Genomic DNA, 11,089 nt, shown 5'->3' with positions numbered 1-11,089 from the left:
GAATAAAAAGCCTTTTAAAAAAACACATTAAGATTGTATTGACTGATTATGCCTCAGCACCAACAGTGATTGAAACACTAACGTAACCTTTATTAGTGTTCAGCTATATATAAAATGTTAACTGCTTGTATCACAGTTTTTTTTAGCATATAAACAGGAGTTCTTTAGGTGAAGTAAATGAAGAGTTGAAAAAATGTTTAAAAAATAAACCAACTAATTCGATGAAGTAGATCTGTTTTTCTTGCATGTTTTTTTTTAACAGAACAGTTTAAAGTGCTTCACATCAGCCAAAAACCCCAGACAATGTATGAGGTGAATAAAGAAAATTGTTTTTAAACCAAGTATTTAATAGAAATAAAAGCTAAATTGTTTTTTCCCTTAAATCACTTGGAGTTTAAGATACCTGAAAATCCCGTTTATTTCTAAGTTTTAGACTTGGATTAGGAGCAAATTATCTTCCTTCCTTTAAATATTTCTCATGTTCTTTTTCAGACTCATTAAACAGTAGGGTGGCTCAGACAGGCACCACCTACAATTCAGATAGCTATACAACAAAATGCACAGACACAAGCACTGGTTACAGGTTGATGAATGAGATTGGCCATTTTCACATAAACACTAAATTTTTTTAAATCTATATTTTAAACATTGTATCATTCTCTTTTAAACCTTCTCCCTCTTTAAATATTTATACAGTGGTGCAAGCACAGTTTTTATTAATTTTATTTTTCTCATTTAAATTCTATGTAGGTACTCATAATGTTGCACATGCACACTGCATAAACAGTGACAATAAAGATTATTGTGATTCTGATTGTTTTGATGCTTTCCATGTGTACTTTATAGTTGAACTCGTGATTTTTATTCTTTTATGCAGTTATATCGTGATAAGGAGAGGAATATGTGAAAGAGGAAAGTCTCGTGAGAAAAACTAGTCCGGAGCGACGCTCGCGGACCTCTATTGTGCCCCGGAGCCGCAGGTTGAGCACCACTGTGTGTTTAACTAGTTGTACTTGTCATTCAGACATCCCAGGAATTCAACACGGCCAGCAGCCAGACAGCGCGGCGAGACGGGGACATTTCTCACTTTTAAATTGCGTCCTCGTCGCGGGAGAAGCCCAAACCGACGGAGTTGTCGGGTGAAAGAGGGAAACGTGTGGCGGAAAGCGGTGAGTTCTCTAAACTGCTCCCAGCTCGGAGCTAACAGGCTAGTTCGCGACCTGTTGTTGGATTAGCTCCGGAGCTAATGGACGCCTCCAGCGGACACAGGCCGCGGACACACACGGGCTCGATCCGGCTCAGTGCACGCCGATTTTATCACGTCCGCGGCCTCGAACGGAACGGTCGCCAAGTTTTTGGCGACTTTTGAGTGACCTTGGCAGACTGGGTGAATAGTTAACGTGAACGTGCCTGACGCAGGAGAATTAGCATGGAGGTAGCGCTCCTGTTAGCATGTGATGCTAACCTCTGTGACTAGTGCAGAGCAGGGGGGGATACTGTTTCAGTCCAGGTAAGGTTATCTGCTTTAAAGCGTTGTCGAGCAAGTTTATGTCAAAACAACGCAGTGAAAGTTTCTCATGATCATAATAAATAAACGTGTTTGCACCCTGAAGCTGTCCAATAATAGAACTGATCATTATGAAGACCTAAAGCAACTATTATTACTGGAATGAGTTAATAATTACAAAGATTATATGGTAATATTTGAATCAGGTTGTTAAAATGTAAAATACAATATCATAAGTGTTAATGCAACACGTAGAATATACTGTACATACCAAAACTATGAACTTAGAAAGTGTTAATAAGTTATGAATATTAAAAGAATGGAAGTGTGTCTGAAGCAACTCTAATTATACTCTTCAGTTTTTTCAGTGGGATTTAAAATAATTCATGCTGTGTAAACAACGTGAACTTGTACAAAACTAAGAACTGCTTTAAAAGTAATACATTTTAAAGTTGGTACAGAAACTTTAACGGAATAAGTATTGCCATTGTAAGAATATCTTCTGATGTTTATGCCTTTCCATTTGCCTCTGTCCATGCTTTTGGCCTAACCTGTTAGGTAGCATGGCATGTACTTTCAGTGTTTGTTTATCTAACGATGTTTTGTGCTATTTCCATCAGTAGCGTGCAGATGTGAGGGCAGACGCCAGAGACCACTCTCACGATTCAAGCAGCCCCGGAGTAGTGACGTCCTCTTCATCCACATCCCTGCCGACGTAAATGCTCTTACATGAAGAGGGGGGAGAAGCCCGAAGGATACCGACAGATGAGGCCCAAAACGTTCCCAGCCAGCAACTATAGTGGCAACAGCCAGCAAATGCTGCAGGAGATACGGAATAGCCTGCGGAACTTGTCCAAACCCTCCGACCCACCGAAAGGAGACTTTGGTATACCTGTGAAAATGCACCCGGAGGATCTGAGGCAGCAGGGGCGCAGCAGCAACCCCAAAAACCACTACCAGAAGGCCTTACAGGAGATACGCAAGTCGCTGCTGCCTTTTGCCAACGAGTCCAACACTTCAGGGTCCGATGTGAACAAGCACATGCTGCTGGAGCCCCCATGTGCTGGCTTCGAGGAGGTAAGAACCCTGTTTTTGTTTTCTTGTCGCACAGACAGGTTCTTGTGAAGGATTGTGGAGAAATGTCATTCTGTACATATCTGTGTAATTGAGTGTAATCGTGTGGCGCGCTTTGTCTACAATAGAACTATGTGTAAAATGAGTGGAATGCAGAGTGGACCGACTAGTTGTACAGTTGACAATATGAGCACTTCCTCCATTGGCACTTGACTTTTGTTTTGAATGCATGCATGCAATTCAGGTATGAGGTGGAGTAATGTTCAACTGTAACAAACGTTTGCGAAAGTATGTGTGGAGAAAATGGAAAAACAACCGCAGCTACTGAGTTTTCCCTGATTAGAATTTTGTCTTTTGCTTTGTTGTAACTGTATTTTGTCATTTCAGGTAAATGAGATTTGATTGTTAGGAGGAAAGATATTATGAAAGGCTCTGAATTTCATGAAGAATCACTGCAATATATGTTTTCAAACGTGTCAGTAGGGTTTGATTTGATTGGGGGGAAAAAAACAAACTGCTTTGATTTTCAGAGTGAACACTGTCATCTGATGTGCATCAGGCCTCGTTCTGCTTCCAAACAAACTCTAGTTTGTAACTAATTTGCTTGTTGTATCACTTTTATTGCTGAAATTCTAAATGTGTGTTTTTTTTTCTCCTCCTCCTCCTCCTTCTGTTTTTGGATCTTTAGCCAAGCAACTTCCGAGGTGCAGCTCCTGATTACATGAGTAAGCCGAGCTACCAGGACCCAATGAGGGAACAAATGGCTGCTGCCAACCCCTCCACCGCAGGCCTGAAACCCCCGGGTGTGTAAACAGTCCTCTGCGAAGAACTCTTGGTTCTTTTCTTTTATTACCCTCCCAGTTCATTCAGCTTTGATATTCTTAAAAAAATGGAACATTTGTTCAACAACAGGTTGGCCATGGTGTTAAAGAGCAAGAGTTACTGCATTATTAAAGGAAGAATTTAAATGGAAGTTAACTTTTGGTGCAGCGTATCTCTCATTCATAATTTATCTTTTATAAAAACTGAACTAAAGAAATGTGTTAAAGGCACTGGTGGTCAATCCAAATGACAATTTAACTACTTCTGTAATTACTACATATTCCAATACACAACATTTGTGTTACACATTATACAACACAAAGCACAGCTGCCATAGTTTACAAGTGAAAGTATGTGTTTCATGTGTTCCTCCAGGAGCTCACATCTCACAGGCTGTGCTGAGGAGACCGAGCTGGAAGGGCTCGAAGGAGTCGCTGGCGCCTCGACATGGTCCTCTGGTGGTGGATGGGATGATGTACCGCTCAGACAGCCCCGGTCCGCCTCCCGCCTTCCCTCAGGGCCACCCTGCTAACGCCCAGAGGGTCAACCATCCCCTGCCGCCTCAGGTGCGCAGCGTCACGCCCCCGCCGATCCGGGGGGCCATGCCTCCCGCGTCGTCTAGGGACAGTAATCCATCAACAAAGCGCTACTCTGGAAACATGGAGTATCTCGTGCCTCGCATCTCGCCGGTACCCCAGGGGCCCTGGCCCGACGGCTACCCGACCGGAGCTTCTCAGAATCAGCGTGGGATCAGCCCGGTGCCCATGGCCCACCAGCCCATCATCATGCAAAGCTCGGGGGGAAATAAGTTCACTTTTCCCTCTAACTGGTCTCAAAATGGCTCTGCTCAGCAGGACTACATGGCGGGAGGCAGCAGACAGCCTCCCCCCCCATACCCGGTCAACCAGAGCAGCCGGCACAGCCCCACTGACCAGCAGATGCAGGCGGGAGGACCTGCGTCGTCCCCCTCGTACCTGAATGGTGGGAACATCCCCCAGTCCATGCTGGTTCCCAACCGAAACAGTCACAACCTGGACATGTACAGCATCGGTCTTCCTCAGTCCTGGCCCCAGGGACCCCTGGGCTCCAGCCAGCCTCAGTCGGCCTCCGGCAGCAGCAACAACCAAGACCTGTCCCCGTCATGGCAGCACAACCAGGTGGGCCGCTCCAACTCTTTCAATAACCCCCAGCTGAACAGCAGAGCGGCTCACCCGGCCAGCTCCCAGCCGTCTGCCACCACCGTCACCGCCATCACACAGGCGCCCATCCTGCAGCCCGTCAAAAGCATGCGGGTGCAGAAACCCGAACTGCACACTGCCGTCGCTCCGACGCACCCGCCGTGGCAGGTCCCGCCTCCCGCGGCCACGCCCACCTACCCAGAACCCCCAGCGCCGGTCCGTCAAATGTCCGGAGCGGCAGAAGCGCCCAGCTACCAGGGCCCTCCCCCACCCTACCCAAAGCACCTGCTGCAGCAGCAGCAGCAGGCAGCAGCCTCCCCCCCAGCCTACGACCCGGGGGCCAGTAGACTCCTGGGTAGAGAGGAGAACACCGAAGAGGAGAGCAGCGGCGATGGCACCAAGACCGCAGAGAGCGCGGAAAGTGCCGCAGCGACGGAGAAGGAGAAGAAGCAAATCACGACGTCTCCGGTGCCGGTCCGCCGCAACAAGAAGGATGAGGAGCGGAGGGGGGAGTCGGGAAGAGTCAACCTGTATTCTCCCCAGGCCTTCAAGTTTTTCATGGAACAGCATGTGGAGAACATTCTGAAGAACCACCAGCAGCGGATTCGCAGGAGGAAGCAGCTGGAAAGTGAGATGCAAAGGGTAGGAATGCCGATTTTAATAAAATCAACTCCCCGACCAGTTAGAAATATTACTTCCAACTTTTTTCTATTTTCCAGTCTTTTTTGCTCTCCTTCCATGACTGTATTGTCTGTCACTGATCTTTTTCTTGCTGCTCTGTTTTTTTTTTTCTCAGCTGCTTTTCCTCTATCTTTCTCTGCTTCCTTCCTTGCTGTCACTAACAGCTGATCTGAAAGGTAACCGTATCTCTGCTGTCCTGCCGCACACACAACATAACCCACACACCATCAGTAAATCATGCAGTGTTGTTGATAGATGTGATTTTTCTTTAAATTGTATGATTGTGTTCACACTTGTCAGCTTTAGTTGGATTAAAGTGATGCATGACAAATGTCTTAAGCATTCAGTGCTGTTTGGTATTATGTTCATGGGAAATTCCAAAATATTTTTTTAATTGTGGCTCCGCTGCGATCTGATAACCGTGTGAACACAGCTTACATGTGCTGCATTGTTGTTGAGAGCATGGAGGAGAGACTGCATGCTCCTCAATGACGTCCGTTTGATCGAGCATGTTTCTGTTTTAGTACCATGGACTGATTAACCTCTAAAGATGTTCCAGTGCATTTTGCACTCGTTTCCTTTACTGTTATTCACTTGCTTTCTCTGATTGTGTTCGTTCCTAACCCGGACGACGAGTGTGTGTCTCTTGTCTTGGTTTTGCTGACGGATTTTGTGTTGTCCTTAGGTGGGTTTGTCCTCGGAAGCCCAGGAGCAGATGCGCATGATGCTCTGTCAGAAAGAATCCAACTACATCCGGCTAAAGCGGGCCAAGATGGATAAATCCATGTTCAAACGGATCAAAACTCTGGGCATCGGAGCGTTCGGGGAGGTGTGCCTGGCCAGGAAAGAGGACACGGGAGCGCTTTACGCCATGAAGACGCTCCGCAAGAAGGACGTGTTGCTGAGGAACCAGGTGGCTCACGTCAAGGCTGAGCGGGACATCCTGGCCGAGGCCGACAACGAGTGGGTGGTGCGCCTCTACTACTCCTTCCAAGATAAGGACAACCTGTACTTTGTCATGGAGTACATTCCTGGAGGGGACATGATGAGCCTCCTCATCCGGCTGGGAATCTTCAAGGAGGAGCTGGCCCAGTTTTACATCGCAGAGCTCACGTGTGCCGTGGAGAGCGTGCACAAGATGGGCTTCATCCACCGAGACATCAAGCCCGACAACATCCTCATCGACCGAGACGGACACATAAAGCTGACAGACTTTGGTCTCTGCACCGGTTTCCGCTGGACGCACGACTCCAAGTACTACCAGAGCGGTGAGTCTCATCACTCGAAACCGATTGTTGATTTATTTGCCTCCCTATCTTGTTGACGTGTCGCTCGTCTTTCTCTCTTCCAGGGGATCATGTGCGGCAGGACAGCATGGACTTCAGTAAAGAGTGGGAAGACCCGGCCAACTGCCGCTGCACCGACCGCCTGAAGCCTCTGGAGAGGAGGAAGGCCCGGCAGCACCAGCGCTGCTTGGCGCACTCGCTCGTGGGGACGCCCAACTACATCGCACCAGAGGTGCTGCTCAGAACAGGTACGGCGGGACGCAGCTTGAATCAAGCGCGAGGCTTCATTCGTGTGAAACAGCAGATGCATAAAGTCTCAACGTTGTCCCAGAGCCTCTGAAGAGAGACTGTTTACCGTTTTTTCCCTCTGCAGGATACACGCAGCTCTGTGATTGGTGGAGCGTTGGCGTCATCCTGTACGAGATGGTTGTTGGACAGCCGCCTTTCTTGGCGACCACGCCCCTGGAGACGCAGCTGAAGGTATGCGAGGCACCTGCAGCCAAATGTTTGTCATCCACGGCGTTCCTCGTCTCTCTCCTCACGTTGCGTCTCGCTCCACAACAGGTGATCAGCTGGCAGAGCACGCTGCACATCCCCCCACAGGCCAAGCTCAGCGCCGAGGCGTCCGACCTCATCGTGAAGCTGTGCCGCGGACCCGAGGACCGCCTCGGGAAGAACGGCGCCGACGAAATCAAGGCCCATCCCTTCTTCAAAAGCGTGGACTTCTCCAGCGACCAGCGGCAGCAGGTGGCGCCGTACATCCCCACCATCGCTCACTCCACCGACACCTCCAACTTTGACTCGGTGGACCCGGACAAGATGTGGAGCAGCGACAGCGACGGCGAGGACGACCTCAACGACACCCTGAACTGCTGGTTCCGCAACGGCAAGCACCCCGAGCACGCCTTCTACGAGTTCACCTTCCGCCGCTTCTTCGACGACAACGGACACCCGTACAGCTGCCCCAAGCCCATCGAGTACGAGGGCGAGGACGAGGCGGACTGCGAGGCCGCGGGCCAGGAGACCACGCAGGGCCCGGATCTGGTCTACGTGTAGCGCCGTCGGCCCGCCCGGCCCGTGTACAGAAGAAGGGGCTTGAGTGTGATTCAGCATTGAGAATGATCATAGGAGAGTATGTCTGTAGGAGCTAACGGGACGCACTAATACAGAAACGGAGAACTGAAAACCGCTCGCTGAGAAGAGGTCAACCCGGAGTCCACATGGTGTGAGAATTCCAGAGCAGCACATGACAGAAAGGTCGTAAAACCTCGCGATAAAAACAAAATTATCACCTGCGAAGTTGCTGATTATTGAGAAAGACGGCTGTTAGTGTGAGACTTTGGAATAAAAACCTCAGAGAACGAACTTCAGAGGCTTCCCGAGCACGATTAACGTCGCCTCAACGACCTCTGCATGATGTCAGATGTGATCCAGAATCTGCAGCAAATGCAGCGTTTAGATCATGTGAGAAGTTGTAGCTTTTGTTAGAGTAGATTTTTTTTTTTTTGTGACTTGCTGTATACGTCCATATGACAGGCAGCAGCGTGGAAGTATTGAACCCGAAACCACAGAGTTTCAATCAATGCAGTCAGTTTGAGACGAGAGCAGGAAGGCGTCTCAACCTTCTGCGCTTACGTCTTTCAGATCTCAGAGGAATCAAACTCCATGTGGACAAAAGGCTGTGATACGGTCAGCTTCGCTTTTTCGCTTAAACACTAAAAACATCGGCAGGTAACTAAATCTGCCTGTTAGTACAACTAATATGGAATAATACACATCGTGTCTGGAAGTAAAGACACTTGTTTAAAAGCACAAATCCTGATCAATAGGGTGACGAGAAAGAACTAAGTTGAGGTTTTACTTGCTTGTTTTGGTTCCATTAACTTTTTTTTTTTGCACTTTTAATTGCTGGAGATCACTAAATTCAAATTTGGGAGAGAAAAAAGAAGCAGTAGAGGAGCCTGTAAACTAAAAGTTTGATTTAAAAGCCACTGATGGGTTGTCACTGTGGGTCCAAACTAGTGCCAAATCACAGGTGAATCACATGATCAGTTTCAGTTCCTATCTTCAAAAGAAAAACAAAAAAAAAGAACCTCAACATTATTGCTATTGGGTGGATTAATTACCTCTGGACAGAAGCAGCCGGTTTAATCTCCTCCTCTTCTCATTTTGATGTTTTAGCTGTGCGGCCTGAGAGGAACAGAAAGCAGGGAAAACAACAGGGTGCTCTGTGTATCGAACCCACCCCCACCCCCCACCCACCTTTAAACCCTTAATTTATTTCACGAACTGTAGCTGGTGATGCTAGTCTAGATGCTGTTTGAGTGCGGGGATTTACATTTATTGGTTTAAAAAACAAATCTTAATTTATATTTTAATGCCTGTTGCAATGGGGATTTTAGTGTTGTAGAGATTTGCAGGGAAGATTTGCTCTAATTATTCATTGCTGTGCCTTTTTTTTTTTTTTTTTTTTTGAATGATTGTTTTTTAATCTTTCACCAAATATTAAAGGGGGTTCCTAATAATCAAGACTGGCATTTTAAAGTGAGAGTAGCAGCAGTAGTTGAACGAACTACAGTAGGATTTTGTTCTGTATTTTTCTAATTTATACTTAAAATGTATTTATAAATTAAGTTGTATACAGTGGATGTAAATATTTTTCTCTTCCCTGTAAGATGATTTTTTGTTTTTTTGGGCAGGCCCTCATCAGTCCTCACTGCTGCTGCCTTCTGTCAATATGTGACTTTGAACACTAATCCAAGGACTCTGATTAGATTTAATGCCTTTTTTGTTTCGTTGTTGTTGAATTTAGACTTCATGCTGTCTCTCAACCAAAGCACTAAACTGGCGAGTTGTTTCATGACCCCACAGAAGTAGGTTTTTTTTTTTTTTTTGGTGGTGTTCAATTCCACTGTCGCACTAAAAACACCTGGTTCACTCGGTTTGGGAGGATTCACCCCGACCCAGTGTTTTTTTTGTGCTGAAGATACGAGAGAAACTGGACTCTCTGATCACATATCACCACGGTTTCGTAACCCGCTGTACTACTTTTACTTCTCTTCGTAGGAAAGATCTCTGAATGTAGTTTTTACGGACTTCTCTGTGACCACTGTCGTTCTGCACTGGTTTCGTGTTTTCATGCAGAGAGAGAGTTTTATTTTTGTGTACATTGTTGTTCTGGGAGGTTTGGGATCAGGGACGAGGGTGATCAATAAAAGAATGTAAACAGGTTCTACAGCCACACCAGCTGTCACAGGCTTGGTCTGTTTTTCTTTTTTTATTCATCTTTCATTTATATATCTACATGTTGTCTTGTTAGCTGTAATAAGCAGTAATTTGACAGTATAGCGCTGATCTATCAAACAAAATGAAGAGTTAAACAGTTCTGTTTTTCAAAGTTTACAAGAGTAAAAAACATTTCAGTAGTTTATGGTTTCAAAAATGTTTCAAGGGGCCTTTATGTGATTAGAGAGGTAAAAATATGATTTAAAAAATACGTTTATATACAAAATATATACAAAAATTGTTTTTTTAATTTGCCAAACATTTTAATTGTTGCCTCTTGTTGAAAAATACCAGAAAAATATCCCATATTTTTTTTCCTAATAATTTGAGATATCTGAAGATAATTTCAAGGTGAAACTATGAAGAATTAAATAACATCATGAAATAGTTCCCATTTTATGTGAACTAAATTAAACAGAACTTGTGCTCCAATAAATGACAGAAACTGAGTGAACATCCAGAGTTTCACTTCAGAAAACTGTCTTGAGTTGTGTTTTCTGAATGTACTTCTAATTTTTCTGAAGTTGGTGCATCCTGTCGCCACCAGAGGGCGCCGCACACTTCCTGCGTGTCTGAGGACTGACAATGATCCTATTTTAAGAGTTGATCCCTTTGATAATATATTTTGCACCAACAAGTAAAATCCACCAGTCAGATTAGATCTATGGGGTTAATTCTAACATCCCTCCTTTCAAAACTACACAAAGTTCAAATTCTCAGCTTGGACACTTGCGATTTTGGTCTGTGCGGTTTTATTTTTAAATGGAATGAAATTTGGTCTCTTTGAAGTTAATTTTGCCCAGCTGGAATCCATGAAGGATCATTTATGAAAGTTTCCATGAAACACCACAATTTTATAATTAGTTTTACCAATTTGACAGCTTAAATTCTTCCTTTTGATAAAAACATGATTTAGACACACTCGAAAGGAAATTTTTGATTTCCCCTTCAAAACAGTTTTTTTTTTTTTTTTGTATATTACATTTAAAGGTGCAGCATTTATATTTCACTTAGGGTCAATAAAAAGTCTTTGCTAAATGTGAGTATATGAGTAGGTGTCTTTGCTTTATTTACAGCCTGCAGCTCTACGCTGCGATAGTTTTTACTGGTGAAACGAGAGAATTTACTTAATTCAAAATGCGTTTCATTTTCACAAAATGTATAAATGAGCCCGTTGGGTCCGATTTCAAGAACCAGGACCTTGCAAACCGTTGGGGACACACGAGTCGAGACATCAAACTACACAACAACTTAAC

The 11,089-nt window shown here is 45.2% G+C and overlaps 1 protein-coding gene across 2 annotated transcripts; it reads left to right on the top strand.

Annotated features, from left to right (window-relative positions):
* The first annotated feature begins 989 nt into the window (after positions 1–989).
* Positions 990–9,791, top strand: lats1 (large tumor suppressor kinase 1). Of its 2 annotated transcripts, none has more exons than XM_030109547.1 (8): positions 990–1,169; positions 2,128–2,584; positions 3,270–3,384; positions 3,779–5,223; positions 5,948–6,530; positions 6,614–6,796; positions 6,922–7,028; positions 7,113–9,791. In XM_030109547.1, the coding sequence occupies exons 2-8, from the start codon at positions 2,237–2,239 to the stop codon at positions 7,602–7,604; spliced, it is 3,273 nt and encodes a 1,090-aa protein (XP_029965407.1). In that variant the 5' UTR covers positions 990–1,169; positions 2,128–2,236; the 3' UTR covers positions 7,605–9,791. The 2 variants fall into 2 exon arrangements, with proteins under 2 accessions (XP_029965407.1, XP_029965408.1); XM_030109548.1 differs by having other exon boundaries at positions 1,008–1,169; positions 2,131–2,584.
* Positions 9,792–11,089: the final 1,298 nt, after the last annotated feature.

The sequence above is a fragment of the Salarias fasciatus genome, chromosome 15 (genome assembly GCF_902148845.1).
Source record: "Salarias fasciatus chromosome 15, fSalaFa1.1, whole genome shotgun sequence".
Taxonomy (NCBI): domain Eukaryota; kingdom Metazoa; phylum Chordata; class Actinopteri; order Blenniiformes; family Blenniidae; genus Salarias; species Salarias fasciatus.
This window is presented reverse-complemented; position numbering and strand designations above follow the sequence as displayed.